General features: G+C 36.8%; 2 protein-coding genes across 3 annotated transcripts; one reads left to right on the top strand and one right to left on the bottom strand.

The window, feature by feature from the left end:
* Positions 1–5,016: 5,016 nt before the first annotated feature.
* LOC142162313 (serine/threonine-protein phosphatase 7 long form homolog) lies at positions 5,017–6,166 on the bottom strand. Its single transcript, XM_075218653.1, has 3 exons — positions 5,738–6,166; positions 5,421–5,570; positions 5,017–5,307 (listed from the first exon to the last, which is right to left on the bottom strand). The coding sequence occupies exons 1-3, from the start codon at positions 6,164–6,166 to the stop codon at positions 5,017–5,019; spliced, it is 870 nt and encodes a 289-aa protein (XP_075074754.1).
* Positions 6,167–8,790: 2,624 nt separating this feature from the next.
* LOC107804254 (sugar transporter ERD6-like 5) lies at positions 8,791–15,767 on the top strand. Of its 2 annotated transcripts, none has more exons than XM_016628114.2 (19): positions 8,791–9,025; positions 10,609–10,756; positions 11,186–11,248; positions 12,203–12,292; positions 12,397–12,456; positions 13,099–13,164; positions 13,257–13,322; positions 13,400–13,475; positions 13,586–13,650; positions 13,947–14,039; positions 14,161–14,241; positions 14,328–14,412; positions 14,510–14,553; positions 14,630–14,692; positions 14,771–14,830; positions 14,943–14,996; positions 15,167–15,226; positions 15,319–15,433; positions 15,539–15,767. In XM_016628114.2, exons 2-19 carry the CDS (start codon positions 10,622–10,624, stop codon positions 15,658–15,660), a joined length of 1,398 nt encoding a protein of 465 aa, XP_016483600.1. In that variant the 5' UTR covers positions 8,791–9,025; positions 10,609–10,621; the 3' UTR covers positions 15,661–15,767. The 2 variants fall into 2 exon arrangements, with proteins under 2 accessions (XP_016483600.1, XP_016483595.1); XM_016628109.2 differs by lacking the exon at positions 8,791–9,025 and adding an exon at positions 10,290–10,395.
* The last annotated feature ends 2,641 nt before the right edge of the window (positions 15,768–18,408 follow it).

The raw sequence follows: 18,408 nt of genomic DNA, 5'->3' as shown, positions 1-18,408 counted from the left end.
TAATGAGGTAAAAGGTTAGAACAAAAGGTAATAGAGTTAACGGAGCTAAATGGAAAACAAAATGAAGAAATGAATTCGATGAAACATGAATTATCATGGATGAGAAAAGTCATGTGCAAAATTGCTTCTAATGAGTTATATATGTCTCAGAATATCAATGGAATCTCAATTGGACAGGTAACTCAAATTCAAAAGTTTAAGATATTTGTTATGAAATATTAGTCTTATTAGATTAATTTTATCTAACGTGCTAATAATAATCAAGTCCGCGATACCAACAGTGGTCATGAATGAGTACCACAAGCAACTGAATCATAGTATATGTGAAAATACTCTATCTTCTTATGGTATTGCTCTTATACTTGAATATGTCAACATGGTACTCCTCTTTTGAATTATGATCAATATGTTGCCAATTGTGTTTTGCACCAGTTTGAATTTATTTTGAGTCGCTAATGAATAGCGAACATTTTATTCTTAAGTCAAATTTTTGTAAATCCAACTAATATCTCAGTAACTTAGTTTGTCATAAATTAAAGACTTGGTCCAACGTTTTTATCCCTTCATACAAGGAACAACTTGGTGTGGTTCTGATAATTTGAGCCTCTTATTGCTTCTCATTCACCTTATATTTCAATAAAAAAGATCGTATTGGTATTGTAGGTTTATTTTTGGGCATTGTTGTGGTTAGAGGTGGTACTAGTTATTCGAAGAGAATTCTTTCTCCCATGACTCTTTTGTTTTTGCACTGGAAGAATGTTCCTGATTCACTCTAAGTCAATAGGTTGTGTTCTTTTATGAAGGTATGTATGATATGGTCTATTTAGGGTATATTTGAAGTCCATCAAAAAAGTTCTTGAGCTGCTTTTAGTTTAGTTATCTATAGTTGTGCTGCCGATTATTTTTTTGTTGAGCATTTTGTGGTTACTAGCTTGTAGTTTGTCTCTGGGTACTTTCTTTTGGAGAGATGGATAGTACTTATTTTGTTGCAACTCATGTTGACTTCCTACATTGTCTTTTCAATTGTATTGATTGAAGGTGAAGAAGAGCAACAGTCAAATACAGACTATTAATGAGGTATGATAAGGTTACATATATCTATATGCGTATATTATTGGATTGTATGTATTAGAAATGGACGATAGTTATTTAATTATTGAAAATTTCGGTGCCTATTTGTGTCTTTGGTCTATTATGTTCTTATTTCAATTACTTAGATTCTAACTGATTTTCTCTTTCGGGTAACACAATACAAATTTCTGAAGCTTAGGTAACATGTAATGCAATAAATATCCTTACTTCTAATTGGTGGTTGGATTGTATTTGATAAGCTTAGGGGAGGGTGATGTAGAAAACCCGGGTCGGTGGGATGTAATAAGTTGGAGGGAAGTTCAGGGTCTAACTTTAATGTAGACTTAAATTATACTCAAAAAAGGAGAGAAAAGACTTTTATTAGTGTGTAATAGGAATTCCAAGTTGCTACAAGGTGTTGAAAAATTCTACAATAACTTTGTAAAAGTCTTCTATCTGAATTGGTTGAGATGTTCAATCTTAAGATTCTAGCAACACCTATGAATATTAGTATTTTTTCTCATAAAAGTTGTGAGCAGAAGAATAGGAGAAATTGATATAGGCGATATACTAGCTAATTGGAATTGAGGTCTAGGCTTGCTGTTACATTTCCATATTATCTCATATTGGCTTAGAAACTTTTCAATCTTACCACGGATTTGTACGTTAGAAGCAAATCTGGAAAACATTTAGTACTACAAATCTTAAGCTATTATTCATTTGGGTACGTGCATCCTTGGAAGGTTGCATCTGCTATTGAGAAATATCAATTTGGTTCATTCTTGTTGCATTTGCTTTTAACCTCAGCAAAATCTTTATCTTGACCCTTATGACCATTCAGGTACTAGAATGTACTCCTTAATGTTATATTATTATATCTGAATGAGTACTGATAGCTTGGTTAGTCATATTGTGTTATGCAGTCGTTCCACCAACTGTTAATGAAGATAAGATAACATAGCCTCTCAGTCTGCACGTGTTAAATTTAGAATTGGGAATTGACCGTACTAACTTAAATGAAATAACGTGGTTAAGAAAATAGCTTAGTTGATTAAGATGGACTACTTTCACAATATATTTTAGATGTAGACTCACGATTTTTCTGTTTCACATTCAATTTTTTCTTCTAAGTTCACTTATTTTATTATTTCAGATTATGCCGATAAAGTTTGAAAATTTAGCAGGAGAAGGATTTCAATAGGATGAAGAATTGCATAAACAGTTTAAGGGCTATGCATGTATATTTTATTATTGTTGGTATTCGACAGGATTAATTATAATGACATTAATTGTTTAGTTTAAACAATATAATGATTTTTAATTTTTTTCACTGGTACATTCATACTATGGAATATTCTTTCTTTTATTTTTCTTGATATTAAAAAATTTATTATTTTTTATGAATTAATAGTAACATCTTTGTTAGCATTTGTTATTTGGAAGATAATTTTAACAACAACAAATAAAGGTTGTAAAAAGGACTAGGCGAAGCATTACAATTGTTGTTAAAATTTTAATATTTTTTACGACAATAAATTTTACCCTTCATTTGCCGTTGAAAGGGTTACTTTTTAGCGATTAACTAATTGAATTTACCGGCAATAGAAAAAGACGCTAAATCTGCAAATTAGGTTATTTTTGGGACGAAATTAGTGGCCATTATAATAGCCGCTAAACAATTGCCATTAAAGCTATGACTTTTAGCGGCAATTAAAATAGATTTCATGGAAATATAATGGATGCTAAAGGTGAAAAATAACCTATCTTCAGAATGTATTTAGTGGCCAATATAATGGCCGCTAAACAATTGTCGGAGAAACCTACGACTTTTAGCGGCAATTGAGACTGCCTTTACCAGCATTTTTTTAAATGGATGCTAAAAGCTTTAGCGACCCCATGTACAATGACTAAAACTTATTAGCCGGTAAATGTTTTAGCATCAATATTTATTGCCGCTAAAGGCAATTATAAATGCCGCTAAAGCCCCTTTTTGTAGTAGTGACATGTGGACATTGCATGCTGATGGCGGCAAACGATGGGGAACCCTGACTACAAATGTATCGGAGTCATTCAACGGCTTGTTGAAGTCTGCCCGTGGATTGACTGTCACTGCCATGGTCCGCATGACATTCAAACAGATTGCGGAGAGGTTTGTTGAAAGGCATGGAGCTGCATCGGCATTGATGGACAGGGGTGTTCAATTTATGCCAATACCGATGAGAAGACTTGAAAGGTACATGAGGCGAGCACATTGACATTCATTTTTACAGTACGATCATGACCGGGGTATTTTTGAAGTTAAGACCGCTATCCGCGGATTCCGGGGGAATAATCTATAGACGGTGAATGAATCCAGTAGGTTGTGTTCATGTGGAAAATGGACCATCTACCACATGCCGTGCGCATATGCCTCGAAGTGCTTTCAACAAGTTGGTTTATGGGCAACCAACTATATTGATAGGCAGTACAGTGTTGCTGCATACGTAGACACATATAGTGGACAGTTGCAACCATTGGGTGCTGAGTATTATTGGCCGCCAAAACCTTTTAAAATGGTGTGTAACAAGGACTATTTGCGCAAGCTGCAAGTGCAAAAGAGAACTATACTGAACTAAATGAATGTTGGTGACACCGTTTATGCGCGTAAATGTGGCATATGCTCGCAAATAGGACACGATCATCGTAAATGTTCTTCAGGCTGTGTGCGTGGCGGTGGTAATCCAACTCCTGGTGCAACTTCGTCAAATGTACCCAACTATCAAGGATACACCTAGTCTTTTTTTCGTATTGTTTTTTGTAATACGTGTCTGTACTTGTGTATATTGCAATATCTATCAAATAAAATTATGTTCCACAATCTTGTTACATCTTTTTTTAATATGTCCTTTTTAAGCTTAGCATATGAAAATGTATATTAGTAATGTACGTGTTAAGTCAAAATTATTTTCTCACCGTGATCTAGTCGGCCTCCTAAGTATAAGCATATGTGGTGTCCTCATCATCGCATATAGTGGCCTTCGTGATGGGCTGGGACGAAGCCTTAGTAAGAAAATTAAAAATTAATTTATGGCAAATCATTAAGGAAAAGAAAACAAATTGAAATTTTAAGGTAATACATATATACTTGTACCTGTGGTTGATCTGCATCAACCGCCGGGGATGAGGCATAACTCAACCCGTGCCCGCCATCCATGTCTCGGGTTTGCCGATCCTCAACTGCGGTAGATGGGCCTGAAAAGAACTGGTCTACATCTCCGTCGAATGTATCCGTGATCGACAATGGATATGACGGGAAGACCTGCGATGCTGGCAGATCCAGCTGAAGGCTGTACGACAGCATGCTGCTGGAAGGCTCGTCTAGCTGAGGGAAATAACCCGGCTGATCATCTCCAAGATCCTCATCAGGTGCCTCAACTCCCCCTTGCTGGGGACCACCTCCTCGTCGTCCCCTCGCGACCCCGTGAGGCACCCCTGCCTCGTGGGACAACCCTGCCTTGTGGGGCAGCCCTGCCTCATGGGGCAACCCTGCCTCGTAGGGCAGCCCTGACTCGTGCCCGACCCCTGCCTCGTGGGATAGGCCTACCCCGATGGTGATCCTCTGGCGCCGCATACTCAGCCTCGTGATCCAACCTCGCGCCCTCTCTGGCTCGCTGCAGGGTCCGGAGAGCCAGCTCTTCCACCCGCCGGCCAAACTCAAAAACAACAGCATTGTCGGCATGCTGCTGCATCTCCTGTCCCAACTGGTAGAACATGTGATGCCCAATATCATGCACAATATTTAAAATATTAATTAAATAACGCTATATCACAATTATAAGACTTATCCCACAAAAACATACTAGTGGCTCGTGCCTTCCGGCGTATGGTCTGAACCGACCGCCAGGTACATGAATGGGGTTCCCGATCATCAGTCGGGTATGACGGCGGTACCATGCCGTATAGAGCTCAATAGCCGCCTCCTGGATCTGTGAAGGTGGTGGCGGAATCAAGTCCTCTCACTGGTAATTTGTCGTCCACCCTTGAACGATCATCCCGCTGATAATGTGTAGCCACCCATGCAGGCTCCCTCGGCATAGTCTCGGGACGGTCAAACTGGCGAAGTACATACTCTATGGCATGATGCTCCACAACATCGAGGCATATCATCGGGATGGAAGTGCTCCAAAGCAGTCGGTCGACCGAGCAATAATCGGGAAGATCAGCTAGCAACTCGTCGTTGTATGGCGTCCAGATGAACTATCAAATAATAACATAAAAGTGAGTATGCGCAATACAAGTGAATTTATAATAAGTAAGTTTAGGTACATATTTACCTGTCCGGCCTCCAGCATATCCAACACATCCCTGACAAGGGGGATATTATGATAAGCATCACTGCATTGGTAGTTCCCACGTCGGAGAACCCACCTCCTAGCTAGAGGGAGAAACGGAGGTGCTACACCCGACTCTAATGGTGGTAAAGGTGGCTGCAGCGGCAGGATCCGCTCCCAGGCCCAAACCTAAGATAAAAGGTTGACGTAAAATTTAAGAGTCATTTTGACTATATAGAATTCGAAGTAATGAATAGAGTATTCGAATATGTTGTCACCTATAGAAGGGGCAGAAAACCACATATGTCCACCTGGGTGCCCATGCTAGCCCGACACATACTCTTATACATGTATACGAGAGCAACATCACCCCAACTGTACTGGGGTAACTCATCTAGCTGCTGCAGATGATGCAGAAAGCGCAGCCTCACTATATTTCCCGAAGTGCTGGGGAACAAGACACCCCTAAAAAGAAGGAACAACGCCAACCTCGTGTACCAGTGAATATAGAGATCCTCTATCTCGCCGGTAATGTCGGGGTGCAATACCTCCATATGTTGTCTGATAGCTGTCACAGAAATGCGACTGCCCCCTTTAACTACAGCCTCACCCTGTGGTCTGAAACCAGTATATTGTCCCAGCAAATCCAAATACTGGGGACGCATCATAGCTCTCATATACTGGGGCAGTGCAACGGCCAGTCCATCAATACGCAACTCATATAAAACCTGAACATCCTGAAGCGTGATGGTTGCCTCTCTAGTGGGCAGGTAAAAAGTGTGCATCTCCGGTCGCCACCGCTCTATCAACGCCGTGATGAGAGACCAGTTGATCTGCAGCCGCCCAATCTAAAAAATTCTAAAGAAGCCCGTAGCACGCAGGCGATGGACTACGCGGGGATGGAAATCTCTATGCCTCAAAAAGTTCCACAAGTCATCCGGTCTCCTGGCGTGGAGAGTCTGATCCAATAGATGTCCCTCCCATATGTAGGCGGACCTATGGTCACCCTGTAACACTAATAACTGATCCGCGGCTGGTCTAGGATGCACATGTGGCAAGTCCCTGTCGTCTACTGTAATTTAAACAATATTAATTGTGTGTTTGTGTTATAATAATTAATAATTAATTATTTAATTGGATAGAGTAATTATCTATGGGTTCCAGGCTCGATATTTTAGGCCCAGTAGCACCAAGCTATCCTTAATTATTATGTGTGTCAATTTCAATTTTTTTAGAATTTTGTTAGTTTAATAAATTAAATAATTAATTTTTAATTGGACAGAGTATATAACTACGGGTGCCAGGCTCGATATTTGAGTCCCAGTAGCACCAAGCTATTCTTAATTATTATGTGTGTCAATTTTAAAATTTTTAGAATTTTGTTAATTTAATAAATTAAATAAATTAAATAATTAATTATTTAATTGGACAGAGTAATTATCTATGAGTTCCAGGCTCGATATTTGAGGCACAGTAGCACCAAGCTATCCTGTATTCTTTTGTGTGTCAATATTTTTAGAATTTTGTTAGTTTTATAAATTGAATAGTTAATTTTTAATTGGACAGGATATACAACTATGAGTTCCACGCTCGATATTTAATTTGACAACATATATTAGTTTGTTAGTTCTGTAAGTTTATTTTATAAATTAAATAATTAATTTTGTAAAGTGTAATTGGATAGAGTTTTGTAGTTAGTACATACTTAAACTACAGAGACTCTACGCTAAAAGGCTCTATATTTTACTATTCTAAAAGGCTCTATATTTTACTACGCTATAAGGCTCTATATTTTACTACGCTAAAAGACTCTATATTTTACTACGCTAAAAGGCCACTATTCTTTAAGCAAATAAATAATCTAAACTAAATAAAAACAACAAACATATGAACATAACATTCACGAAATTACATATAAAACAGTAAAAGATATTTGTGAACAATTTCATTAACAATAAAAATTATTTCTCAACTTTTAACTATTTTTTTAAAACACTAATAATTTAATCCGAGTAAAGATAACATACAAATTTAATAGCAAACATAACACAAATCAACGTGGAAACACATTCAAGAAAACAAATATGCATATGCTCTACGAGTTTCGACATAAACTAAATCGGAATACCTCGATTTATGTTTTTTGAAATATCGAAAATTTGAAATTGACCCCGAAAGAAGGAATCCACAACAATTGAAGGCTTGGGTTGTATGCGGGACCTACGCTCTTCATTTTTTGTGTGACAGGTAGGGCCCAAGATTTTTTTTTAATCGAAGGGGGGACCAGCAGAAATGGTGTGGGGGGGGGGAGGTTTAAAAATGGCCAGTGATTCTGTCGTGGGGAAGAAGGAGGGATTATATTTTTTTTATAGGAAAACGCAGTATAATACTACGTTTTCCTTAAACGTAGTACTATACTGCATTTTCCTATAAAAAACAAATAATTAAATAAAACGTAGTATAATACTGTGATTTACTTTAATGGCTAACTTTTTGTTAAAGTAAAACGCAACATTATACTGCATTTTATTTAGAATATAACTTTTTTTTAACTGTATAAATATATTTTATGTCCAAAAACCCATTATTTCAGTTTCGAACTCGTCTAAGGTATCAATCACTGAAAAACAAAACAAAGGAAAAAGACAAGAGGTGACTCACCAGCCACAAGATATCCCCAGCTTTCTTAGAATAAAAATGAAATTCCAACTAACAACTTTTTTAATGTTGGTGATCTCCAATTATTTATTTAAATTGTCAATAAAAGATTACATAGTCATAAGTATTCTTGTGTGACAACATTTATTATAAAAGTTAAGCTTTTTCTGAAACCAATTTTCATGTTATATTATAATATATGACCTCTATAACAACACTTCACTAGAACATCCAAAAATATTATGAACAAACGAGACTGTTATTGAGAGGCTTGACTGTATATGTCTTTTTAGATTCAAGGGTAAAGGTAATAAGTATTTTGATTTATTTCACAGTATCTTGAGATAACTTTGAAATAATAAAATGTAAAAATTTGGGACTTAAAATATATAATTGCAATTGTGTAAATAAAGAAAAACTAGATTTTTCGAAGAAAAATGAAGTGCTCTTAGAAACTAGAATAATGGAAATAATCGATAGAGTCGTTAAGATTTTAATAAAGCAAAAACTTTCTTCCAAATCAAGTGAACAATTGGAAAACTAATGTTAGTAAGAGAGCAGCTCATATGTGCACAATATGTAATCTCATATAATTGCGTTGCGCGTTATCTTGCTTAAAGTAAGGCGCAAAAAAACAACAACAATGAAAACCAAATTACAAACGTACATCACATCATTCCAAAAAAATATGGAAGTGGATTGGTCGTCATTTTCAATTACTAATTGTCATCAGAAAAACAGTGATTTTTTAATGAGGGGTTATTTATCTTTTTTAATTATCTGCATGATGATCATTTGGGGTGGCCTTATTAAAGTGAGAATGGCGGGCGTGAGACATCAAAAATATTCTTTAGTTTTCTAGTAGTAGTATTTCTCTCTGCAAATGCTATAGTCAATTTGACACTTCCTTTGGCCTTTCACTGTACCTGCTTTTTCTGCTGGAGTTCATTGGATCAATTAACAAGATATCTTAAACATTCAACCAGGTTAATTTGCTCTAGCTACTCTTCAAAATTTCTTTGCTTCACTGGGGTATTGAATATTTATGCAGTTCCTCTTTTCATTGTCTATCTGTATAGTCATAATGAGGTAAAGAGAAACGATGATAACTGGGTTTTCTAGATTTTAAGCATATGTCGCATGCTTATTTAAGAAATCTATGCTGCTTTCTATTTGCTATTCTACGATCAACTTGTAGTACTCCACCTTATTTCTTTTAATCTACCTTGTATTTTTTCGTTAGTTTCTTAACATGAAAGATTTTGGGTGTGTTTGGTGAGAAAGGAAAATGTTTTTCTGGAAGATAAGTGGTTTTCTTGCTTATTTTCTGGTGTTTGGTAAGTTAGCAGAAAATATCATCCCAAGAGCATTTATATATATAATCTATGCAAACACTATGAGGGTGGGGTCAGGTGCTGGTAGGAGTATGTGTTAGGTGCTAGAGGCGGATCCAAAGTTTGAAGTTTATGTGTTCCTACAGCTAGAATATGTAATAATAACTGTCAAATATTTATAGACTTTTGGAGACACCCTCCCCCCACCCCCCCACCCCCACCCCCACCCCGGGTTCTGGAGCCAGCGGGTTCTGACTGACCTCCCTCTCACTTTATTCGAGCTGAATTACATCCTCCCTCTCACGGTTGTAAATATGGCAAAAACTACTGAGTTCACGTGAACCCATACAATACAAGCTAGATCTGCCTCTGTGGAGACAATCAGCGTGGAATACCACTTATGAAACTTGTTTTCGCTACTCCCACCAAGAAAGTCATTTTCAAGATGTTACTGAGCTTGATTTCCTAGAGAACTTGTTTTCCTCCATACCAAACACACCCTCGTGTGCTTTTTTTATTTTATTTTTTATTCAGACTTGAATGCAATTAGGTTTTTGTAAGTTTTCTAGTTTGGAGTTATGAGTTTTCACACTGTCAAAGTTATTTATGTGGACTGAAACTTCCAAGAAAATACAGTATTATTGTGCTATAGTGGAACCACCTGTATGAATAAGCTCCATATTCCTTTTAATTTTGTGGCAGAATAGATCCGGATCCCCTGAACTTGACGACTTTTATTTAATGCACAAGTAAATTTTACATTGGCCTAATTACCGTGGAAGCACGTGTGTCTCACTTTGTTTTCTTAAGCAAATGATCAACAACAATTACCACACATCAATTCAAACTAGTTGAGGTCAGCTATATAAATCATATCTATCCAATCTCCTCCATTTACCGGATTTCATATTCCAACATTCAGTACTTGGGGTTCCTTAACGGATAGGAGTTCTCTGCAATTCCAATTGATATATGCATCTCTAAACAGGCTAAAAAGCCTCCTAGCAAATACTGACCCTAATGTAAGCCTACCATCATGGCTAAGCATAATCCCAACTAGTTATATCATGTTCCTTTTAGGTTTCATTCCTAAGTGTTTGCTTAGACTAATATCAACTGCTTCAAACTAGCACCAGAATAAGTTTTACTGCTCTATCATGAAGTATTGGATACATTCCCACTCTTCTAAACTTCTAGTTTCATGCTTAAAATTCTCTTCTGTTTTTCTTTTCCAGGCAGCAACATAATATGACTGAAAGCATGGATGAAGGTTTACTAGATAGGAGCAGTCCCAGCAACGCAAGTTCGGAATTGCATGTTACTGCAAGTATTGTTTTGAGCTCCTCAGTTGCTTCCTGTGGTTACTTTGCCTATGGATTTGCTGTAAGTATTGGTATTTACAGGTTTGTTAATTCATATTATTATGGGGATACTGAAGGCACAAATCTTCATCTTTAGTTAAGACTGAATTAAGCATCATTTTGTCCAGCATGTAGTTTTGAAATATATATCTGTTAGTCTTCCTACTGCGTTCTAGCACCACAGGAGTAATAAATGCATAGATTTGTTTCCTCATTAGGCCAAGAACCATGGAGACATGCTCTATTCCCGCTTATCTGTGCTTAAAAATCAGTTTCCTCTTGAGGGTATTTAACATTTAATGGTAGGAGACATGCAAATGTTCTTAAGCACTATAACAAATTTCTGAAATGAGCATACTTGAGATTTCACTATAGTGTAATGTCTAATGACCTAAGGAACTCATGCTAAAGGGCTGCCACTGATTGCTTGCCGACTGTGTGTCCTTTGCAGGTAGGATATGCATCTCCTGCTCAATCGGGGATCATGGATGACCTGGGACTCTCTATAGCAGAGGTAAATTTTTTACAAATCTTTTTCCTGTGTGTAAAAGTGGTAGGAAAGCTCTCACGCTGAGCTGATCATCTTTTCTCGTGCTGTTCTGGGATCCTGAAAAAAAGTTTTAGATCCAGTAATTCAACTGAAAACAGGGAAAACTTGAAGTGCTAGTAGACACTGAATCCATAATTAGTAACCTAGAGTCTTCAAAATAATTGCAGGTTTCTGCTTAATCTCACAGCCTGTTACATGTAATGTGAACATATTGAATCTATTTAGGGTTTAAAGAGGCTCACATTCTTCCTTTTTCTTTTGGATAAATTAAAGGGTTTCATATTCTAATTGGTAGTGATTCAGCATTGATGTTTACTTACATAAAGTTTGTCATGATCACGAAATATACTGGCAGTGCATCAGAAATTGAGTTGTTCTCTTATAAATCAATCATGAGAATTGTTTGTTAGGAGTAAAAGCTTTTATTATTCCAAATGAAGAGGATAAGATATGTGGTTCACAAAATGTACTAATTATGTTCTTAATAGATTTATAGCTGAAATGGGGAAATAGTGAATGCAAGGGAAGGAACAAAACTTTCTTGGAGGAAGCTTACATGTCTTCTTGGAGGAAGCTTACATGTTAGACTCTACTGTCAGTAGCAATATTAACATGATCTCTCTCTCAGTTACTCTGGTTGCTTTACCTAGATGTTCTTTTTTCATTTATGTGCATGTAAATTTTGTAAGTGAGCTCATGTTTCTTTAACCAAGATATCCATTTAGCTACTAGCCTTTGTCAAAGGTTTTTTCTTCCACCATGAGCGCACTTAGAAATTTGGTGTCTGTAATGCAAGTCAAATGAAATGCATTTTCATCAGGATAATTTCTCCTCAAGAATATCAGAATAAATTGGATAAACAAAATATTGAATATTTCTCTTTCCATAGTCTAATTTATTCCTTGTGTTTTTGTGTAGTATTCAGTTTTTGCTTCAATCATGACATTTGGAGGAATGATTGGGGCTTTGATAAGTGGAAAGGTGGCTGATATTTTTGGCAGGAGAGTTGTATGTCTCTTTTCCTTTACTAAGTTTATTGAACTTTTACTTATTAAAAGATTATTGAACCTGAATCAACTTTTTGAGTTTCTAATTGGTTATGATTAATACAGACAATGTGGCTTTTGGATCTGTTTTTTATCTTGGGCTGGTGCTCAATAATCTTTGGCAAGGTACAGAAAGAATATCTTTTACTTCAAAAACACTAGGAAATAACTTTTCTCCTCTCCTCCTCTCTCTCTCTCTCTCTCTCTCCCCCCCCCCCCATGTACTCTCCAATTCAATCTATTCATATCGCTTCCAGTCAGGCCGTGCAACATGTGTTAAGCCCATAGCATATTGATCATCTGATTAACCCAGTCAAGTTGCAGCAGAAGCTATTGGAAAATATAATCAATGGCTGTAACATGTCTTTAGCCTATAGCATGTCGATTATCTGATTAGCTCAGTCCCGTTGCATTAGAATCTACTGGGACAATAACAGTAGGAACTCATTCGACGATTACGTGACATTGACTAAAGTGCTTGAAAAGGTGGTTGCACGTCGTCTTCACCATCTATAAATTAATATAGAACTTAAAGGCAGTGGCTGCCTTTTAAAGTATATATTCACTAGGAAAAAAAAACAAAGTATATACTATATGTTTTCCTTAAAATTTTCCACATACATGGGTAAAGTCCAAGTTTGTGCACCCACTGCTTATATGTTGGATTCACCTTTGTCTACATCATCATTTACGAGCTCTATCTTTCTGTGACCCCCTCATTGCCTTTCCCTTGTTCTCTTCAACTTACATACTTGTGCCTGTCAAAAGAGAGCTTGGTGGCTTGATGCTGGACGGTTGCTGATGGGAGTTGGTTCAGGAATTCAGTTATATGTGGTAACATTTTGAATATTTTCTGATAACGTTTTCCTTCCCTTAGATAAACAAAGGTCTGATGCATAATATGACCTGAATTATATTGCAAACAGGCACCTATATACATGTCAGAGGTCACACCAAAAAAAATCCGCGGGTGCCTTGTAGCAGCTGCTTCAGTAAATGAAAAGATTTGTTGATTTTGATTGGCGGGTACAACTCAATTTCTCTATATATAAGCATTGATGTTTTGCAGTTTACGCTGACTCTTGGCTTTTCACTGGCGTATTACATTGGGAATAACATGAACTGGCGAACTTTAGCTCTAGTAGGTAATGGTGCAATGCATAGAACAGTTATGGAAAAAAAGAATTTGAAAAGGAAGATGCCTGATTATATAGAGGTTTCCATATTAATTTCTTGAATTCGGTTGACCTTTCAGGTGCTAGCCCTTGCTTGATACAGTTGCTAGGTCTATTCTTCATACCAGAGTCTCCTAGGTGGTTGGTGAGTTAGTTATTTACAAAGAATAATTAGGTGGCATTAACTGATCTTTGTGCTCCAACCATTTCAAAAATAAATATAAAGGAAAATAAAATCTGCAATCATTTTATCTTGAGTGTTGTGTTAATACTAATGTTATTGGATATATATGTACTTTTGCAAAGTGAAGCATTTATGTTTCCTCTTCGTTATGCTTATTGTTATTTTATATATTTTCTCAGGATGAGCTGCTTTTATGTATGATTTTAAGCTGTTTAGCTCCTCTTGGTAAATGATATATAATGTTGTTCTATTGACAGTCGAAAATTGGTTTGGATAAGGAGGTAGAAGCATCACTACAGCGTCTGAGGGGGGGAAATGCAGATATCTCCACTGAAGCAGCTGAAATAAAAGTAACAGATTGCTCTAAAATGTCTAATCGAGCAGTTCTATTTACGTGTTTGTCAATTTCATATTTTTAAGTCTAGTTCCAGAAGAGCAGCTCTGACTAAGATCTCTCCTCTATTTTAACAGGACTATACTAAAACAGTTCAACAACACTCAGGATCCAAATTTATGGACATGTTCAGTAGAAAATATGCTCGTCCACTGATTGTAAGTTATATGCATAATCCCGAGTTGGTTTAGTTTAGAGTTTAGATGATATGTCTGATACTTCTGTGGATATTCAATATCATAAGGTTGGAACAGGGTTAATGGCTCTTGTACAGTTTGGAGGGAACAGTGCGATATCTTCTTTTGCCAGTTCAGTTTTTAGAGCGGCTGGTAAGAACAGTCAGAAAAAAATGTTGTTTTGATTGGAGTAGAAAATTTCAGCCTTGTGTTTATAGGCATACATCTAAAAGTAAGCTCATTTTACAAGGTTGTTCGGCAGACTCAGCATCTAGAGTCATGGCTGTTCTCCAGGTTCTCTAACTCTTGAAACTCCAGTTTAATAAAAGACCGTTAAAAAGGACACTCAAGCAATCATTTTTCGTTTCAGCTTCCATTTGCTGCCATGAGCATTATCCTTACTGAAAAAGCTGGACGTCGACTGCTTATGATGGTTAGATCAATGACCGTGTACTCATGTGTCTTTGCCCATAAAGTACATTTTTAATAAGCCTCAACACTTTGGTCGCAGATTACTTCAGCAGGGGCTTGCTTAGGATGCTTTCTTGCAGCATTGGGGTTTCTTTTAAAGGTGCTAAACTTGGTGATAAATCAATTACTTCTTCAATTTCCCGTCTACTTTTTGCCACACTTTTGTTGTTGTGATGTTCATCATATCGATGATTCTGCTTTACCATGAATAGGATTATCATCAATCAGCAGAGCTAACCTCTCAAATGGTGTTCATTGGCATACTGGTTTGTGAAAACATCCTTTATTTTTCATTCATTTCCATATTTTTCGACCACCTATTGCTTTCCTAGGTCCTGAGATGCACATTCTATTGTTGACTTCCATTTTGGCTTGTTCATATATTATTACCCTCTATATTCTGTCATCATTTTGTTAATCTTTCATTTATAACCAGCTCTTTTCTGTATTTTTCACAATGGGCATGGGTGGTACACCCTGGATTATCATGTCAGAGGTACGTCAAGAAACCAATTTTTAGATGTTAAAGTCAAATACAATTTGTTATGCAGATTTAATTAACAAACCAGAAGCCAATCTCTATTTCAGATACTTCCTATAAACATCAAGGGTTCTGCTGGAAGTTTCATTGCCTTGGTCAACTGTTTTACTTCTTGGATAGTTTCTTATGCTTTTAATTTCCTATTCCAATGGAATGCAGCAGGTAATGCCACTCTCAATCTCTTCCTAAAGCTTCCTTTTGGTACTAAAATTCTCTTTTAATTCCTTCAACTGGTTCAGTTGTTTACTAATGTGTCAAAACTTCCAGGAGTATTCTTCTTGTTTGCGTTCTTTTGTGGCTCAGTCCTTGTATTCGTTGCAATGCTGGTACCAGAGACTAAGGGACGGACACTTGAGGAAATCCAGGCATCGATGACATTACTAAAATGATATGTTCTTCATTCATGAGTGCTTATTTTATCATTCAGAACTAAAACTGTATATAGAGATGGATGTTTGTTATGTTCATATGTAAATCTTGTCTAATATATCATAAACATGAATGTGCTTATGAGTTAGTAAAGATCAGAGTTTTGGAATTAGAAGTAGAACCACATTTCAATGGTGGATGGGGCAGGTAACTGGTATAACATATGAACATTGCCTAGGTACTTGAGCAGTGAAGTGAATGAGCTTTCGTTAAGATTTAGTCAATAGTAAAGAACTGTAACCATAAGTTGAATGAATTGATACGAGTACTATCTTGAAAATAAATTACACACACAACATAAAATCAATTAGTCAAACGAAAAATTTCATAATTACAATGATACAAGTGATATCTCCAAGTCCGAACTTTTATCCAGTTGCACATTTATGTGAAGTGCTAAATATAAGCTCCAAGCAAAAATTAACTTTCTAATACTTCGGTTATCGAACACGCACGCAATGTAATTTGGTTTGAAAGTAGCAATTACAAACTATGGTGATTGAAAAATTCTTGCAAATTATAGACAACTTTCCATGTTTGTCTCACTCTAGGCATATTTCCTTTTTCACCAAGAGCAAACAAGGAAAATAAATGCGTGAATTCTATACATGCTAATGTAATTTGGTTTGAACAAAACATTCCATGTTTGTCTCACGTTAGCTCTCTTTTCTTTTTTACCAAAAGAAAACAAGGAAAAATATTTCTTGACCTTGTAGGGCAAGGCAACGTTTTTTTTCCTTCTAGGATTCTAACTCCTTGTTTTATTCACTTATTAGCTCATACTTTGTTAGATCCTTATAAAAAGAGGACCAAGCCAACTAGTTTTTCATCACAATTGAATATCAAGCTCCTCTGTCTAACTGGATCGAAGCACCAAAACTGATACTGGAGCTTCTTCCATCTCCACTTACTTCCACGAACTGCTTGCACTCGCCTTTTTTTTCATTCCTTTTTTTTTGTCTCCTTAATTTTTTTTCTTGAATCATGACTTGCTTTCTCTCTCCTTTTTTTTATGCAGCAGATCATTCAATTTAAATAGGTAGAAAAGAGAACTAGAAACAACCAAGCGCGCGCCATGCAATAACTTAGGGACGTAGTTGTGCTTCATGTATTGCTTCTTTATTCAGAATTAATCCATATTAAAGGACTCCACCAGCATGAGAAGCCAAATTTGCAAACTTGGAGCAATGGAGATCGTTGTTCAAGACCAATTATTTTTTTCTTTTTTGTTGCAAGTTAAAGCTTCGTGCCATGGGCACCGATACCTGCCATGCTGAACTAGACTGGTGTGCTGCTTCTGATGTCCTTTTTTTTGTGTCAAACTAAAGCACCATGGTGCTGAATCGTCGTGCTATTGGCACCGTATCTAAAAACTTCGTGTTGTTGGCACCGAGGGCTCCAAAATCTTTTCTTATTTTTGCAGGTTTTCAAGAGAGTACAACAACAACTTGGTACATCCCTTCTTGCAGCTTGACGAGAGATATTTAGAGTATTCCTACGAGCTTGATCGATGAGCCATATCCCCACTTTGCAACATGCGAGCAAGAACATGGTGCATCTCAGCCTTGCGACTTGGCAAAAAGAGGCTTGGAACTCGAGCGACCATATTTCATCCTTGGCGAGCGAGTGCTTGGCGAACCTTTGCAAAATTATTAATTCATTGATGTAGGAGCAATGAAATCTGAAGCTTCTTGCTTTCAAAGAATAAACACTTGAAAAGTTACATCCTTTAAAGAATTCACGGATAAATTCCTTCAAGATTAGCCGGAGTCGACTTTTGAAGCTGGTATACATATCTGACATTTTGACTTTACTGCACTATATGCTGTCATCAAAACGTATATATCTCAAGCTAGTAATGTCCAAATCATGAGCCGTCTACGCCATTAGAAAGAAGACTCGGAGATAATGAAATATTCAAGATATCATAGAATAATTCTAAGCAGATTATCCGCAGCAACTTTCTAAACTTGACCCATTTGTCCGTAAAATTGCATTTCAGCTTTGCGCGCTATGGTGGAAAAATTCATATCTCGAGTTACAAGTGTCAGAATTACAATCCGTTTGCAGTGTTAGAAAGAAAGCTCAGAAACCTGAAGTACCTATAAATTTCATGGCAGAACTCCTTTCGGGCTATCAACAGAAAATTCGCCACATTGACTTAACTGCAGTGAACTTTCATATTTGCTTACCTTCAGCGAAAATAATTGTATCTTGAGCTAGGAGTATTGGAATTACAATCTGTTTGTGCCGTTGGAAAGAAAAATCCTAGAGCTGCAAGACATAAAAATTCCATCCCAACACTCTTCTCGGGATAGAAAAAGAAAAATATTGAATGTCGAACTGACTGCAGGGAACTTTCAGGTTTGCGTGCTTTCGGCCAGAAAAACTGTATCTTGAACTAGGAGTGTCGAAATCACCAACAGTTTGATCCTATGAAATTCGGACGTCGGGAACTATAATCTTGTTGAAGATGAAGCTCCATTCATTCTTAGTTATCCTAACAAATATTTTTGAAGTTGATTCTACAGCCTTGTAATGGATTTGGCTATCATCATGAATCTTATCTCTTTGTTTATTTCTTATGCAGACTTGCGAAGAAGTTCAACGAGTCCAGATATCAGTCTGAGATGTCATACAAGATGCGGAGTCACCCTTTCACCAACTATTGCACTTGATTTGTTGACGGTCTTGAAGTTTATCAATGG

Source organism: Nicotiana tabacum, chromosome 7 (genome assembly GCF_000715075.1).
Source record: "Nicotiana tabacum cultivar K326 chromosome 7, ASM71507v2, whole genome shotgun sequence".
NCBI lineage: Eukaryota > Viridiplantae > Streptophyta > Magnoliopsida > Solanales > Solanaceae > Nicotiana > Nicotiana tabacum.
The sequence above is the reverse complement of the archived record's forward strand: the minus strand, read 5'-3'. Positions and strand labels throughout refer to the sequence as shown.